Below are 17,290 nucleotides of genomic sequence, written 5' to 3'. Positions count from 1 at the left end.
GGCGGTGGTAACTGTGTTGGGGGGTGTGTATGGCTGGGAGGTGGCAACTCTGTGTTGGGCGTGGGTTGTATGTTGGGGGGGGTGTGTTGGGCGGTGGTAACTGTTGGGGGGGGTGAGCGTGTAGGGGGGGGTGTGTTGAGCGGTGGTAACTGTTGGGGTGTGGGGCTGGGCGATGGCAACTCTGTGTTGGGCGCGGGGGTTGGTCGTGGCTGGGCGGTGGTAACTGTGCTGGGGTGAGTGTGGGGCTGGGCGGTGGTAACTCTGTGTTGGGGTGTGGGGCTGGGAGGTGGTAACTGTGTGTTGGAGGGGTGTGTGTGTTGGGGGGTGTGTGTTGCGCGGTGGTAACTGTGTTGGGGGGGTGTGTGTTGGGGGGGTGTGTTGGGCGGTGGTAACTGTTGGGATGTGTTGGGCTGGACGATGGCATCTCTGTTGGGCGTGGGGGTTGGACGTGGCTGGGCGGTGGTAACTGTGTTGGGGGGTGTGTGTGTTGGGGTGTGTGTGTGTTGGGATGTGTTTGTGTTGGGGGTGTGTGTGTGTGTTGGGGGGTGTGTGTGTGTTGGGGGTGTCTGTGTTGGGCGGTGGTAACTGTTGGGGGGGATGTGTGTGTTGGGCGGTGGTATCTGTGTGTTGGGGGTGTGTGTGTTGGGGGGGTTGTAACTGTTGGGCGGTGGTAACTGTGTGTTGGGATGTGTGGGGCTGGGAGATGGTAACTGTGTTGGGCGGGGGGGTTGGACGTGGCTGGGTGGTGGTAACAGTGTTGGTGGGGGTGTGTGTGTTGGGCGGTGGTAACTGTGTGTAGGGGGGTGTGTGGGGCTGGGAGGTGGTAAATGTGTTGGGGGGTGTGTGTTGGGCGGTGTTAACTGTGTTTTGGGGGTGTGTGTGTTGGGGGGGTGTGTTGGGCGGTGGTAACAGTGTGTTGGGGGGTGTGTGTGTTGGGGGTGTGTGTGTGTTGGGGGTGTGTGTGTTGGGGGGGGTGTGTGTGTTGGGGGGGTGTGTTGGGCGGTGGTAACTGTTGGGGTGGGGCTGGGCGATGGCAACTCTGTGTTGGGCGGGGGGTTGGACGTGGCTGGGCGGTGGTAACTGTGTTGGGGGGGTGTGTGTGTTGGGGGGGTGTGTGTGTTGGGGGGGTGTGTGTGTTGGGGGGGTGTGTGTGTTGGTGGGGTGTGTTGGGCGGTGGTAACTGTTGGGGTGTGGGGCTGGGCGATGGCAACTCTGTGTTGGGCGGGGGTTTGGACGTGGCTGGGCGGTGGTAACTGTGTTGGGGGGTGTGTGTGTTGGGCGGTGGTAACTATGTGTTGGGGTGTGTGTGGGGCTGGGAGGTGGTAACTGTTGGGGGGGTGTGTGTGTTGGGGGGGGTGTTGGGCGGTAGTAACTGTGTGTTGGGGGGTGTGTGTGTTGGGGGGGTGTGTGTGTTGGGGGTGTGTGTGTTGGGGTGTGTGTGTATTGGGGGTGTCTGTGTTGGGCGGTGGTAACTGTTGGGGGGGATGTGTGTGTTGGGCGGTGGTATCTGTGTGTTGGGAGTGTGTGTTGGGGGGTTGTAACTGTTGGGCGGTGGTAACTGTGTTGGGGTGTGTGTGGGGCTGGGAGGTGGTAACTGTGTTGGGCGGGGGGGTTGGACGTGGCTGGACGGTGGTAACTGTGTGTTGGTGGGGGTGTGTGTGTTGGGGGGTGTTAACTGTGTTTTGGGGGTGTGTGTGTGTTGGGGGGTGTGTTGGGCGGTGGTAACTGTGTTGGGGGGGTGTTGAGCAGGGCGATGGCAACTGTTGGGCGGGGGGGTTGGGCGTGGCTGGGCGGTGGTAACTGTGTGTTGGGGTGTGTGGGGCTGGGCGATGGCCACTCTGTTGGGCGGGGTGTTGGACGTGGCTGGGCGGTGGTAACTGTGTTGGGCGTGGGGGTTGGGCGCTGGACACTCTGTGTTGGGCGGGTTGTTGGGCGTGGCTGGGCGATGGCCACTCTGTGTTGGGCGGGGGTGTTGGAGGTGGCTGGGCGGTGGTAACTGTGTTGGTGGGGGTGTGTGTGTTGGGCGGTGGTAACTGTGTGTAGGGGGGTGTGTGGGGCTGGGAGGTGGTAAATGTGTTGGGGGGTGTGTGTTGGGCGGTGTTAACTGTGTTTTGGGGGTGTGTGTGTTGGGGGGGTGTGTTGGGCGGTGGTAACAGTGTGTTGGGGGGGGTGTGTGTGTTGGGGGGGGGTGTGTGTGTGTTGGGGGTGTGTGTGTTGGGGGGGGTGTGTGTTGGGGGGGGTGTGTTGGGCGGTGGTAACTGTGTTGGGGTGTGGGGCTGGGCGATGGCAACTCTGTGTTGGGCGGGGGGTTGGACGTGGCTGGGCGGTGGTAACTGTGTTGGGGGGTGTGTGTGTTGGGGGGGTGTGTGTGTTGGGGGGGTGTGTGTGTTGGTGGGGTGTGTTGGGCGGTGGTAACTGTTGGGGTGTGGGGCTGGGCGATGGCAACTCTGTGTTGGGCGGGGGGTTGGACGTGGCTGGGCGGTGGTAACTGTGTTGGGGGGTGTGTGTGTTGGGCGGTGGTAACTATGTGTTGGGGTGTGTGTGGGGCTGGGAGGTGGTAACTGTTGGGGGGGGTGTGTGTGTTGGGGGGGTGTTGGGCGGTAGTAACTGTGTTGGGGGGTGTGTGTGTTGGGGGGGTGTGTGTGTTGGGGGTGTGTGTGTTGGGGTGTGTGTGTATTGGGGGTGTCTGTGTTGGGCGGTGGTAACTGTTGGGTGGAATGTGTGTGTTGGGCGGTGGTATCTGTGTGCTGGGAGTGTGTGTTGGGGGGTTGTAACTGTGTTGGGCGGTGGTAACTGTGTTGGGGTGTGTGTGGGGCTGGGAGGTGGTAACTGTGTGTTGGTGGGGGTGTGTGTGTTGGGGGGTGTTAACTGTGTGTTTTGGGGGTGTGTGTGTGTTGGGGGGTGTGTTGGGCGGTGGTAACTGTTGGGGGGGTGTTGAGCAGGGCGATGGCAACTGTTGGGCGGGGGGGTTGGGCGTGGCTGGGCGGTGGTAACTGTGTGTTGGGGTGTGTGGGGCTGGGCGATGGCCACTCTGTTGGGCGGGGTGTTGGACGTGGCTGGGCGGTGGTAACTGTGTTGGGCGTGGGGGTTGGGCGCTGGACACTCTGTGTTGGGCGGGTTGTTGGGCGTGGCTGGGCGATGGCCACTCTGTGTTGGGCGGGGGTGTTGGACGTGGCTGGGCGGTGGTAACTGTGTTGGGCGTGGGGGTTGGGCGCTGGACACTCTGTGTTGGGCGGGGGTGTTGGGCGTGGCTGGGCGATGGCCACTCTGTGTTGGGCGGGGGTGTTGGGCGTGGCTGGGCGATGGCCACTATGTGTTGGGCGGGGTGTTGGACGTGGCTGGGCGATGGCCACTCTGTGTTGGGCGGGGTGTTGGACGTGGCTGGGCGATGGCCACTCTGTGTTGGGCGGGGGTGTTGGGCGATGGCCACTCTGTGTTGGGCGGGGGTGTTGGGCGTCGCTGGGCGATGGCCACTATGTGTTGGGCGGGGTGTTGGACGTGGCTGGGCGATGGCCACTCTGTGTTGGGCGGGGTGTTGGACGTGGCTGGGCGGTGGCCACTCTGTGTTGGGCGGGGTGTTGGACGTGGCTGGGCGATGGCCACTCTGTGTTGGGCGGGGTGTTGGACGTGGCTGGGCAGTGGTAACTGTGTTGGTGGGGATGTGTGTGTTGTCGGGTGTGTGTGTTGGGCGGTGGTAACTGTGTGTTGGTGGGGGGGGTGTGTGTTGGGGGTGTCTATGTTGGGCGGTGGTAACTGTGTTGGTGGGGTGTGTGTATTGGGGGGTGTGTGTGTTGGGGGGTGTGGGGTTTGGCGATGGCCACTCTGTTGGGCGGGGTGTTGGACGTGGCTGGGCGGTGGTAACTGTGTTGGGGGGGTGTGTGGGGTTGGGCGGTGGCCACTCTATGTTGGGCGGGGTGTTGGACGTGGCTGGGCGGTGATAACTGTGTGTTGGGGAGGGGTGTGGGGTTGGGCGGTGGCCACTCTATGTTGGGCGGGGTGTTGGACGTGGCTGGGCGGTGGTAACTGTGTGTTGGGGTGTGGGGTTGGGCGATGGACACTGTTGGGCGGGGGGGTTGGACGTGGCTGGGCGTTGGTAACTGTGTTGTGCGTGGGGGTTGGGCGATGGACACTCTGTTGGGCAGGGGGTGGACGTGGCTGGGCGGTGGTAACTGTGTTGGGGGGTGTGGGGTTGGGCGATGGACACTGTGTTGGGCGGGGTGTTGGACGTGGCTGGGCGGTGGTAACTGTGTTGGGGGGTGTGGGGTTGGGCGATGGACACTGTGTGTTGGGCGGGGTGTTGGACGTGGCTGGGCGTTGGTAACTGTGTTGTGCGTGGGGGTTGGGCGATGGACACTCTGTGTTGGGCGGAGTATTGGACGTGGCTGGGCGGTGGTAACTGTGTGTTGGGGGGTGTGGGGTTTGGCGATGGACACTGTGTGTTGGGCGGGGTGTTGGACGTGGCTGGGCAGTGGTAACTGTGTTGTGCGTGGGGGTTGGGCGATGGACACTGTGTGTTGGGCGGGGTGTTGGACGTGGCTGGGCAGTGGTAACTGTGTTGTGCCCACTGTGTTTCAGGGCCGGCGGTGGGACGGGCAGAGTCAGTGCTGCCGGATGTCGGGGAGGGGGCTGCTCTGGCCGTGCTCCAGTCCCTCGCCCGATTCATGGCTCTGTACTTCACCAACCAGCCCCTGGCAATGCCCCCACCGCACCACATCCACCTGATGCCACCCCTGCACTGCAGGCCCGGTAAGGAGCTGCTCGTGGGTGGGTGGGGGGGGGGTGTGTCTGTGTGTGTCTGTGTATATGTGTTTCTGTGCGTATGTGTCTGTGTGTCTCTTTGTGAGTGAGTGTGTGTGTCTATCTGTGAGTTTGACCGTGTGTGTGTCTGCATGTGTGTGTGTCCATCTGTGTGTGGCTGTGTGTGTCTGTTCAGTGCATGTGTTAGTGTGAACTGTACCCATGTGGTTCAGTGTGAGTGTGTAAGGATGCACTGTACCCATGGTGTGGTTTTGTGTGTGCGTGTAAGTGTGCACTGTACCCATGTTGTGGTTTAGTGTGTGTGTGTCTGTGTGTGAGTGTGCACTGTACCCATGTTGTGGTTTAGTGTGTGTAAGTGCACTGTATCCATGTTGTGGTTCATTGTGAGTGTGTAAGGGTGCACTGTACCATGTTGTGGTTCTGTGTTAGTGTGCACTGTATCCATGTTGTGGTTCAGTGTGAGTGTGTAAGGGTGCACTGTACCATGTTGTGATTCAGTGTGAGTGTGTAAGGGTGCACTGTACTGTGTTGTGGTTCAGTGTGAGTGTGTAAATATGCACTATCCATGTTGTGGTTCAGTGCGAGTGTGTAAGGGTGCACTGTACCATGTTGTGGTTCAGTGCGAGTGTGTAAATGTGCATTGTATCCATGTTGTGGTTCAGTCCGTGTGTGTAAATGTGCACTACCCATGGTGTGGTTCAGTGTGAGTGTGTAAGTGTGCACGGTACCCATGTTGTGGTTCAGTGTGTGTGTGTAAGTGTGCACTGTACCCATGTTGTGGTTCAGTGTGAGTGTGTAAGGGTGCACTGTACCATGTTGTGGTTCAGTGTGAGTGTGTAAGTGCACTGTACCCATGTTGTGGTTCAGTGTGTAAGGGTGCACTGTGTCCATGTCGTGGTTCAGTGTGAGTGTGTAAGGGTGCACTGTACCATGTTGTGGTTCAGTGTGAGTGTGTACGTGTGCACTACCCATGTTGTGGTTCAGTGTGAGTGTGTAAGTGTGCACTATTCCCATGTTGTGGTTCAGTGTGTGTGTAAGTGTGCACTGTATCCATGTTGTGGTTCAGTGTGTGTGTAAGTGTGCACTGTATCCATGTTGTGGTTCAGTGTGTGTGTGTAAGTGTGCACTGTACCCATGTTGTGGTTCAGTGTGTGTGTAAGTGTGCACTGTACCCATGTTGTGGTTCAGTGTGTGTGTGTGTAAGTGTGCACTGTACCCATGTTGTGGTTCAGTGTGAGTGTGTAAGGATGCACTGTACCCATGTTGTGGTTCAGTGTGTGTGTAAGTGTGCACTGTATCCATGTTGTGGTTCAGTGTGTGTGTAAGTGTGCACTGTATCCATGTTGTGGTTCAGTGTGTGTGTGTAAGTGTGCACTGTACCCATGTTGTGGTTCAGTGTGTGTGTAAGTGTGCACTGTACCCATGTTGTGGTTCAGTGTGTGTGTGTGTAAGTGTGCACTGTACCCATGTTGTGGTTCAGTGTGAGTGTGTAAGGATGCACTGTACCCATGTTGTGGGTCAGTGTGAGTGTGTAAGGGTGCACTGTACCCATGTTGTGGTTCAGTGTGAGTGTGTAAAGGTGCACTGTACCATGTTGTGGTTCAGTGTGTGTGTGTAAGTGTGCACTGTACCCATGTTGTGGTTCAGTGAGTGTGTAAGGGTGCACTGTACCCATGTTGTGGTTCAGTATGAGTGTGTAAGGGTACACTGTGACATGTTGTGGTTCAGTATGAGTGTGTAAGGGTACACTGTGACATGTTGTGGTTCAGTGTGAGTGTGTAAGGGTGCACTGTACCATGTTGCGGTTCAGTCAGTGCGAGGGAGGGCCCGGTATCCATATTGTTGTTCTGTGTGTGTGTGTGTGTGTGTGTGTGTGTGTGTGGGGGGGGGGGGGGGGAGGGTAAGGGTGCCCTGTATCCGTGTTGTTGTTCGGTGTGTGTGTAAGTGTGCACTGTACCCATGTTGTGGTTCAGTGTGAGTGTGTAAGGGTGCCCTGTATCCGTGTTGTTGATCTGTGGGTGTGTGCACGTGCGTGTAAGGGTGCCCGGTATCCATGTTGTTGTTGTGTATGTGTGTGTAAGGGTGCCCTGTATCTGTGTGGTAATTCTGTGTGTGTGTGTGTGTGTGTGTGGGGGGGGGGGGGGGGGGGTAAGGGTAAGGGTGCCCTGTATCCGTGTTGTTGTTCTGTGTGTGTGTGTGCATGTGTGTGTGGGTCAGGGTGCCCTGTATACATGTTATTGTTCTGTGTGTGTGTGTGTGTGTGTGTATGTGTGTGGGTCAGGGTGCCCTGTATCCGTGTTGTTGTTCCGTGTGTTTGTGTGTGTGTGTAAGGGTTCCATGTATCTGTGTTGTTGTTCCGTGTGTGTCAGGGTGCCCTGTATCTGTGTTGTTGTTCCGTGTGTGTGTGTGTGCGCGTGTGTGGGTCAGGGTGCACTGTATCCGTGTTGTTGTTCCGTGTGTGTGTGTTTGTGCATGTGTGCGCGCCTGTGTGTGTGTGTGTCGGGGTGCCCTGTATCCGTGTCGTTCCGTGTGTGCGTGTGTGTGTGTGTGTGTCAGGGTGCCCTGTATCTGTGTTGTTGTTCCGTCTGTGTGTGTGTGTGCGTGTGTGTGTGTGTGTGTGTCAGGGTGCCATGTATCCGTGTTGTTGTTCCGTGTGTGTGTTTGTGCATGTGTGCGCGCCTGTGTGTGTGCGTTGGGATGCCCTGTATCCGTGTTGTTGTTCCGTCTGTGTGTGTGTGTGCCGGCCTGCTTGTTCACTCTATGCTGACCCCGTGTGCCCACTGCCCACAGCTGGCGTGCGGCGCGTGGTGCGGGTGGATCGTGGCAGGGTGTTGCGGGCGGTACGGGAGCAGGGCGTGTCTGAGTGCTGGAGCGTTGAGCGGACAGTGGACCTGCTGCTGCTGGGCAGGATGCTCCCTGAGGCCGCCTGGCTGGCTCGCTGCCTCGGCGACTGGAAGACGGCCGTGGTGATGGGCCTGGCCTTCCGCCTGCACAGACGCCATCTTCCACAGCCTGTCCGGTACGTCACACTCACACATGCACACTCACGCCCGGCACATTCACACCCGGCACGCACACTCACAGCAGGCACGCCCACACCCAGCACACTCACACCCAGCACACTCAGCCACGACACACACACTCACACCCGTCACACACACACGGTCACACCCGACATATTCACAGCCGGCACACTTACACCCGGCACACACACCCCCAGCACATTCACACCCGGCACACTCACATCGGCACGCTCACCCCCACCACACTCATGCCCGGCACACTTACACTCTCACCCAGCACACTCACACCCGGCACATTCACGCCTGACACACTCACACCTGGCATGCACACACCCGACACACTCACACCTGACACACTCACACCTGACACACTCACACCCGGCATACTCTCACCCGACACACTCAAACACAGCACACTCACACCGACACGCTCACGTCCAGCACACTGACTCCTGACAGACTAACGCCAGCACACTGACTCCCGGCACATTCACACCTGACATGCTCACACCGGACACACCCACCCCCAACACACACACTCACACCCAGCACACTTACCTACGACACACACACTCACACTCGGCGCACACACACACTCACAGTCACACCCGGCACACTCGCACCTGAGACACACACTTACACCTGACACACTCACACCCGACACACTCATACCTGGCACACTCACGCTCACACCCAGCACACTCATGCTCACACCCGGCACACTCAACTCACACCATGCACACTCACACCCGGCACACTCACACACTGGCACACTCACCCGCGCCACACTCACACCGATACACTCACACCTGGCACACTCACACCCGACACACTCACCCGGCACACACACATCCACTACTCTCACCCCTGGCTCACTAGCACCTGGCACACTCATATCTCGCACTCACACCCAACACTCTCACACCCAGCACACTCACACCCGACACCTTCCACAGCCTGCCCGGTACGTCACACTCACAACCGGCAGGCTCACACCCAGCACACTCACGACCAGCACACTCACGCCCAGCACACTCACACCTGACACACTCACACCCGGCACACTCACTAAACACTCTGCAGCACCACAGTGAGAACGGACACAGGATGCCTTCCTGGGCACCTGGCATCGGCCATAGATATCAGACGAGGTTTAGGCGAACATTTAAAGGACATGTGGACAAGCGCATGGATAGGAGAGGTTTGGAGGGGTCTGAGCAAAACGCAGACAGGTGGGACTAGTGCGGCAAGTCCCAGGTTGGTCAGTGTGGGCAAGTTGGGCTGAAGTAATTCCTGGAACTGTAGGGGTGGTTGACAATGGGCAGATAAAGTCAGCGAGAGGGAGGGTTGGGGATGGGAGGCAGCAATGGGTGGTTGATGGACAGAGGCAGACAGACACAAACACTTTTAAAATGGCAGCTGGAGTTATGATGCATGAGGGGAGGGTGGAGACCATTAGAAGGGTGATAAGTGGGAGCGTGAAAACTGTTGGTGTGGAATCTGATAAATCAGGAAGATGATGAGGAATCATTAAGGGAGAGGCGAAGGGCAGATGCAAGCAGATGGGGAAAGGGATCTAGAAACATAGAAAATAGGTGCAGGAGGAGGCCATTCGGCCCTTCGAGCCAGCACCGCTATTCATGGCTGATCATCCACAATCAGTAACCCATGCCTGCCTTCTCCCCATATCCCTTGATTCCCCTAGCCGCTAGCTCTCTATCTAACTCTCTTTTAAATTCATCCAGTGAATTTGTCTCCTGCCTTTTGTGGCAGAGAATTCCACAAATTCACAACTCTGGGTGAAAAGGTTTTTTGCTCACCTCAGTTTTAAATGGTCTCCCCTTTATTCTTAGACTGTGGCCCCTAGTTCTGGACTCCCCAAACATTGGGAACATTTTTCCTGCATCTAGCTTGTCCAGTCCTTTTATAATTTTATACGTTTTTATCAGATCCCCTCTCATCCTTCTAAATTCCAGTGAATTCAAGCCCAATCTTTCCAATCTTTCCTCATATGTCAGTCCCGCCATCCCGGGGATTAACATCGTGAACCTACGCCGCACTGCCTCAATAGCAAGGATATCCTTCCTCAAATTGGGAGACCAAAACTACACACAATTCTCCAAATGTGATCTCACCAGGGCCCTGTACAACTGCAGAAGGACCTCTTTACTGCTATACTGAAATCCTCTCGTTATGAAGGCCAACATGCCATTTGCTTTCTTCACTGCCTGTTGTACCTGCACGCTAACTTTCAGTGACTGGTGTACAAGGACACCCAGGTCTCGCTTCACCTCCCCTTTACCTAACCTGACACCATTGAGATAATAATCTGCCTCCTTCTTATTGCCGCCAAAGTGGATAACCTCACATTTATCTATATTATACTGCATCTGCCCACTCACTCAACCTGTCCTGGTCACCCTGCAACCTCCTAACATCCTCTTCGCAGTTCACACTGCCATCTAGTGGGTGAAAGGTATTGGTCATATGTGGAGGAACCAGGAGGGGAAGGGAGATGAAAACTGGGGGAGAGGGTGGAGTGGGGAACAACTATAGAGCAGGGGGGGTGGGGGGTAGAGATGCTGCCTCACAGCGTCGGAGACCCGCGTTTGATCCGGACTACGGGTGCGGTCTGTATGGAATTTGTATGTTCTCCCCGTGACCGCGTAGGTCAGAGGCGGAGTGAACTGTTCAGCTGTGTGGCTGTGACGGCCATGTTTGTGTGTTTGTTCTAGGTTGCAAGCTCACTGGCGATGGCTCCAGCTGCCCAGGGAGCTGCACCCACGCCGGATCTTCCAGGAGAAGCTGCGGGCACTGCTGGGCCAAGTGCCGCGGGCTCCTGCCACCGAGCCCACCGAGCACACTCGCACCACGCTGCTGACTGGTGAGCTGAGCGCAGGATCGGTGTGTCTCCCACACCTGCACTACCGCAAGGGTTCAGTGGGTGTGGGACTGGCAGTGGGCAAGGGTTCAGTGGGCAAGGGTTCAGTGGGTGTGGGACTGGCAGTGGGCAAGGGTTCAGTGGGTGTGGGACTGGCAGTGGGCAAGGGTTCAGTGGGTGTGGGGCTGGCAGTGGGCAAGGGTTCAGTGGGTGTGGGGCTGGCAGTGGGCAAGGGTTCAGTGGGTGTGGGACTGAGGCAGTGGGCAAGGGTTAAGTGGGTGTGGGACTGAGGCAGTGGGCAAAGGTTCCGTGGGTGTGGGACTGAGGCAGTGGGCAAGGGTTCAGTGGGTGTGGGACTGAGGCAGTGGGCAAGGGTTCAGTGGGTGTGGAACTGAGGCAGTGGGCAAGGCTTCAGTGGGCAAGGCTTCAGTGGGCAAGGGTGCAGTGGGCAAGGATTCAGTGGGCAAGGGTTCAGTGGCAAGGGTGCAGTGGACAAGGCTTCAGTGGGCAAGGGTTCAGTGGCAAGGGTGCAGTGGGCAAGGGTGCAGTGGGTGTGGGACCGAGGCAGTGGGCAAGGGTGCAGTGGGTGTGGGACCGAGGCAGTGGGCAAGGGTGCAGTGGGCAAGGGTGCAGTGGGTGTGGGACCGAGGCAGTGGGCAAGGGTGCAGTGGGCAAGGGTGCAGTGGGCAAGGGTGCAGTGGGTGTGGGACCGAGGCAGTGGGCAAGGGTGCAGTGGGTGTGGGACCGAGGCAGTGGGCAAGGGTGCTGTGGGCAAGGGTGCAGTGGGTGTGGGACCGAGGCAGTGGGCAAGGGTGCAGTGGGCAAGGGTGCAGTGGGGGACTGAGACAGTGTGGAGAGGAGCAGGTATGGCTCCTATCTCAGTGTGTTTCTCCTGCACTTCCTGGGAAAGTTTCTGCACCCTGGGAGAGGAAGCAGTGGCTGGGGAGAGTGGGTGTGGGGGGAGAGTGGGTGGGGGAATAGGTGTGTCTGTGCGGTGTGCCGGGCGGGTGGACCAGTGTGCCGGGCATGTGGACTGCGGTGTGCCGGGCGTGTGGACTGTGCGGTGTGCCGGGCGTGTGGACTGTGCGGTGTGCCGGGCGTGTGGACCAGTGTGCCGGGCGTGTGGACTGTGCGGTGTGCCGGGCGTGTGGACTGTGCGGTGTGCCGGGCGTGTGGACTGTGCGGTGTGCCGGGCGTGTGGACTGTGCGGTGTGCTGGGCGTGTGGACCAGTGTGCCGGGCGTGTGGACCAGTGTGCCGGGCGTGTGGACCAGTGTGCCGGGCGTGTGGACTGTGCGGTGTGCCGGGCGTGTGGACCAGTGTGCTGGGCGTGTGGACCAGTGTGCCGGGCGTATGGACCAGTGTGCCGGGCGTGTGGACCAGTGTGCCGGGCGTGTGGACCAGTGTGTCGGGCGTGTGGACTGTGCGGTATGCCGGGCGTGTGGACCAGTGTGCCGGTCGTGTGGACCAGTGTGTCGGGCGTGTGGACCAGTGTGCCGGGCGTGTGGACTGTGCGGTGTGCCGGGCGTGTGGACCAGTGTGCTGGGCGTGTGGACCAGTGTGCAGGGCGTGTGGACCAGTGTGCCGGGCGTGTGGACCAGTGTGCCGGGTGTGTGGACCAGTATGCCGGGCGTGTGGACTGTGCGGTGTGCCGGGCGTGTGGACCAGTGTGCTGGGCGTGTGGACCAGTGTGCCGGGTGTGTGGACCAGTGTGTCGGGCGTGTGGACCAGTGTGTCGGGCGTGTGGACCAGTGTGTCGGGTGTTTGGACCAGTGTGCCGGGCGTGTGGACCAGTGTGTCGGGCGTGTGGACTGTGCAGTGTGCCGGGTGTATGGACCAGTGTGCCGGGAGTGTGGACCAGTGTGCTGAGCGTGTGGACCAGTGTGTCAGGCGTGTGGGCCAGTGCGCCGGGCGTGTGGACTGTGCGGTGTGACAGGCGTGTGGACTGTGCGGTGTGCCGGGTGTGTGGACCAGTGTGCCGGGCGTATGGACCAGTATGCCGGGCGTGTGGACCAGTGTGCCGGGCGTGTGGACCAGTGTGCCGGGCGTGTGGACTGTGCGGTGTGCCGGGCGTATGGACCAGTGTGCCGGGCGTATGAACCAGTGTGCCGGGTGTATGGACCAGTGTGCCGGGCGTGTGGACCAGTGTGCCGGGCGTGTGGACCAGTGTGCCGGGCGTGTGGACTGTGCGGTGTGCCGGGCGTGTGGACCAGTGTGCCGGGCGTGTGGACCAGTGTGTCGGGCGTGTGGACCAGTGTGCCGGGCGTGAGGACTGTGATGTGTGCCGGGCGTGTGGACCAGTGTGCCGGGTGTATATGGACTGCGGTGTGCCGGCCGTATGGACCAGTGTGCCGGGCGTATGGACCAGTGTGCCGGGCGTGTGGACTGTGCGGTGTGCCGGGCGTATGGACCAGTGTGCCGGGCGTGTGGACCAGTGTGTCGGGCGTGTGGACCAGTGTGTCGGGCGTGTGGACCAGTGTGTCGGGCGTGTGGACTGTGCGGTGTGCCGGGTGTGTGGACCAGTGTGCCGGGCGTGTGGACCAGTGTGCCGGGCGTGTGGACTGTGCGGTGTGTCGGGCGTGTGGACCAGTGTGTCGGGCGTGTGGACCAGTGTGCCGGGCGTGTGGACCAGTGTGCAGGGCGTGTGGACCAGTGTGCCGGGCGTGTGGACCAGTGTGCCGGGCGTGTGGACCAGTGTGCCGGGCGTGTGGACCAGTGTGCCGGGCGTGTGGACCAGTGTGTCGGGCGTGTGGACCAGTGTGCCGGGCGTGTGGACTGTGCGGTGTACCGGGCGTGTGGACCAGTGTGCTGGGCGTGTGGACCAGTGTGCAGGGCGTGTGGACCAGTGTGCCAGGCGTGTGGACCAGTGTGCCGGGTGTGTGGACCAGTATGCCGGGCGTGTGGACCAGTGTGTCGGGCGTGTGGACCAGTGTGTCGGGTGTTTGGACCAGTGTGCCGGGCGTGTGGACCAGTGTGTCGGGCGTGTGGACTGTACAGTGTGCCGGGTGTATGGACCAGTGTGCCGGGAGTGTGGACCAGTGTGCTGAGCGTGTGGACCAGTGTGTCGGGCGTGTGGGCCAGTGCGCCGGGCGTGTGGACTGTGCGGTGTGACAGGCGTGTGGACTGTGCGGTGTGCCGGGTGTGTGGACCAGTGTGCCGGGCGTATGGACCAGTGTGCCGGGCGTGTGGACCAGTGTGCCGGGCGTGTGGACCAGTGTGCCGGGCGTGTGGACTGTGCGGTGTGCCGGGCGTATGGACCAGTGTGCCGGGCGTATGGACCAGTGTGCCGGGCGTATGGACCAGTGTGCCGGGCGTGTGGACCAGTGTGCCGGGCGTGTGGACCAGTGTGCCGGGCGTGTGGACTGTGCGGTGTGCCGGGCGTGTGTACCAGTGTGCCGGGCGTGTGGACCAGTGTGTCGGGCGTGAGGACTGTGCGGTGTGCCGGGCGTGTGGACCAGTGTGCCGGGTGTATATGGACTGCGGTGTGCCGGCCGTATGGACCAGTGTGCCGGGCGTATGGACCAGTGTGCCGGGCGTGTGGACTGTGCGGTGTGCCGGGCGTATGGACCAGTGTGCCGGGCGTGTGGACCAGTGTGTCGGGCGTGTGGACCAGTGTGTCGGGCGTGTGGACCAGTGTGTCGGGCGTGTGGACTGTGCGGTGTGCCGGGTGTGTGGACCAGTGTGCCGGGCGTGTGGACCAGTGTGCCGGGCGTGTGGACTGTGCGGTGTGTCGGGCATGTGGACCAGTGTGTCGGGCGTGTGGACCAGTGTGCCGGGCGTGTGGACCAGTGTGCCGGGCGTGTGGACCAGTGTGCCGGGCGTGTGGACCAGTGTGCCGGGCGTGTGGACCAGTGTGCCGGGCGTGTGGACCAGTGTGCCGGGCGTGTGGACCAGTGTGCCGGGCGTGTGGACCCGTGTGCCGGGCGTGTGGACCAGTGTGCCGGGCGTGTGGACCAGTGTGCTGGGCGTGTGAACCAGTGTGCCGGGCGTGTGGACCAGTGTGCTGGGCGTGTGGACCAGTGTGCCGGGCGTGTGGACCAGTTTGCCGGGCGTGTGGACCAGTGTGTCGGGCGTGTGGACCAGTGTGCCGGGCGTGTGGACCAGTGTGCCGGGCGTGTGGACTGTGCGGTGTGCCGGGCGTGTGGACTGTGCGGTGTGCCGGGCGTGTGGACCAGTGTGCCGGGTGTGTGGACCAGTGTGTCGGGCGTGTGGACCAGTGTGCCGGGCGTGTGGACCAGTGTGCCGGGCGTGTGGACTGTGCGGTGTGCCGGGCGTGTGGACTGTGCGGTGTGCCGGGCGTGTGGACCAGTGTGTCGGGCGTGTGGACCAGTGTGCCGGGCTTGTGGACCAGTGTGCCGGGCGTGTGGACTGTGCGGTGTGCCGGGTGTGTGGACCAGTGTGCCGGGCGTGTGGACCAATGTGCCGGGCGTTTATGGACTGTGCGGTGTGCCGGGTGTGTGGACCAGTGTGCTGGGCGTGTGGACCAGTGTGCTGGGCGTGTGAACCAGTGTGCCGGGCGTGTGGACCAATGTGCCGGGCGTGTGGACCAGTGTGCCGGGCGTGTGGACCAATGTGCCGGGTGTTTATGGACTGTGCGGTGTGCCGGGCGTGTGGACCAGTGTGCCGGGCGTGTGGACCAATGTGCCGGGCGTTTATGGACTGTGCGGTGTGCCGGGCGTGTGGACCAGTGTGCTGGGCGTTTATGGACTGTGCGGTGTGCCGGGCGTGTGGACCAGTGTGCCGGGCGTGTGGACCAGTGTGCCGGGCGTGTGGACCAATGTGCCGGGCGTTTATGGACTGTGCGGTGTGCCGGGGCAGTGACGGTGTTCTCTGCCTCCCCCTGTAGATGCCCTGGAGGAGGAGGATGAGGACCTGATGTGCCACCGGCTGCAGGAGATGTTGAAGGCTGCGGTGATGGCCGACACAGACGTGCTGACAGACAGCCTGCAGCTGCTGATGCAGACAGCAAAGGAGCTGGCCGCTGGGCTGCCTGGCCTGGTGCCCGGTGGCCTCTACCTGCCCGCCCCTCCCCTCTACTGCCCACAGCCCGACACACAGAGCCAGGTGAGGCAGGCCAGGGGCAGAGTCTGAGTCTACACCCACACTGCTCAACACAGTGACCTGGGGGAAACAAGGAACTGCAGGTTATACCAGAGATACACACAGAGTGTTAGAGTAACTCAGCATCTGGGTCAGGCAGCATCTGTGGGGAACATGGACACAGAGTGTTAGAGTAACTCAGCAACTGGGTCAGGCAGCATCTGTGGGGAACATGGACACAGAGTGTTGGAGTAACACAGCATCTGGGTCAGGCAGCATCTGTGGGGAACATGGACACAGAGTGTTGGAGTAACTCAGCAACTGGGTCAGGCAGCATCTGTGGGGAACATGGACACAGAGTGCTGGAGTAACTCAGCATCTGGGTCAGGCAGCATCTGTGGGGAACATGGACACAGAGTGTTAGAGTAACTCAGCATCTGGGTCAGGCAGCATCTGTGGGGAACATGGACACAGAGTGTTGGAGTAACTCAGCAACTGGGTCAGGCAGCATCTGTGGGGAACATGGACACAGAGTGTTAGAGTAACTCAGCATCTGGGTCAGGCAGCATCTGTGGGGAACATGGACACAGAGTGTTAGAGTAACTCAGCAACTGGGTCAGGCAGCATCTGTGGGGAACATGGACACAGAGTGTTGGAGTAACACAGCATCTGGGTCAGGCAGCATCTGTGGGGAACATGGATAGGTGACGTTTCACACAGAGTGCTGGAGTAATTCAGCGGGTCGGGCAGCATCTGTGGGGAACATGGATAGGTGACGTTTCACAGAGTGCTGGAGTAACTCAGCGGGTCGGGCAGCATCTGTGGGGAACATGGATAGGTGACGTTTCACAGAGTGCTGGAGTAACTGTATCTCTAAATTGAACTAATCTAAACTGAAAGACACAAAAAGTTGAAACGACGCCTATCCACAGATGCTGCCTGTCCCACTGAGTTACTCCAGCACTCTGTGAAATGTCACCTATCCATGTTCTCCACCGATGCTGCCTGACCCGCTGAGTTACTCCAGCTCTTTGTGTCTTTATATATACACGTCTGCGACCAACTTTCTGACAACTGGTGGTGTGGCACCTCCTTTAATCTGGACCAATTATGAGAAGCGCTTTAAATCTCCCCAGAAATGCCCCGGAAAATGTGCTGGGCTCCAGGCCGGGGGAGGTGGCCGATCTGAACCTCAATGGGACTTCTGCTGATCGGGGTGCTAATGTGCACCCTCTCTTGTACTCCAGCCTGGCCTCCCCAAGGCCATGACCTCTGTCGCTCCAGCAATGCTGATAATATGGCAAGGGTCTGGAACCAATCTGGAGTGGCGGCCAATGAGAGGGGGAGGGGGGCTGCCCAAGTGACGGGAGTATCGGCCAATGAGGGGTGGGTGAGGAGAGCTCTCCTGCTGCTGGCCACAGCGATGGTTGCCCGGGGCCAGGGTGAGTGGCTCCCTCTCCCCTGTCCTCTCCCCTGTCCTCTCCCTCCTCGCCTGGCCCCGGCCCCGGGAGAGTTTTAAGGGGGGGTTTGAGGGGGGATGGAGTGGGTGGGTGTCGTCAGTTGGGGGAGGGTTGCTGCAGGCCCACACC

The 17,290-nt window shown here is 60.1% G+C and overlaps 1 protein-coding gene across 1 annotated transcript in view; it reads left to right on the top strand.

Moving 5' to 3' along the window:
- Window positions 1-17,290, top strand: part of cplane1 (ciliogenesis and planar polarity effector 1) — a 122,821-nt gene that overhangs the window by 56,525 nt on the left and 49,006 nt on the right. Inside the window, exons 16-19 of the mRNA XM_078430516.1 lie at window positions 4,576-4,746; window positions 7,549-7,777; window positions 10,517-10,665; window positions 15,508-15,725. Of these exons, the coding sequence (XP_078286642.1) occupies window positions 4,576-4,746; window positions 7,549-7,777; window positions 10,517-10,665; window positions 15,508-15,725 (767 nt within the window). The remainder of the gene's footprint in view (window positions 1-4,575; window positions 4,747-7,548; window positions 7,778-10,516; window positions 10,666-15,507; window positions 15,726-17,290) is intronic.

Source organism: Rhinoraja longicauda, chromosome 3, assembly GCF_053455715.1.
Source record: "Rhinoraja longicauda isolate Sanriku21f chromosome 3, sRhiLon1.1, whole genome shotgun sequence".
Classification (NCBI taxonomy): Eukaryota; Metazoa; Chordata; class Chondrichthyes; order Rajiformes; family Arhynchobatidae; genus Rhinoraja; species Rhinoraja longicauda.
Note: the sequence above shows the minus strand (reverse complement) of the source record. Positions and strands in the feature narration are given on the sequence as shown.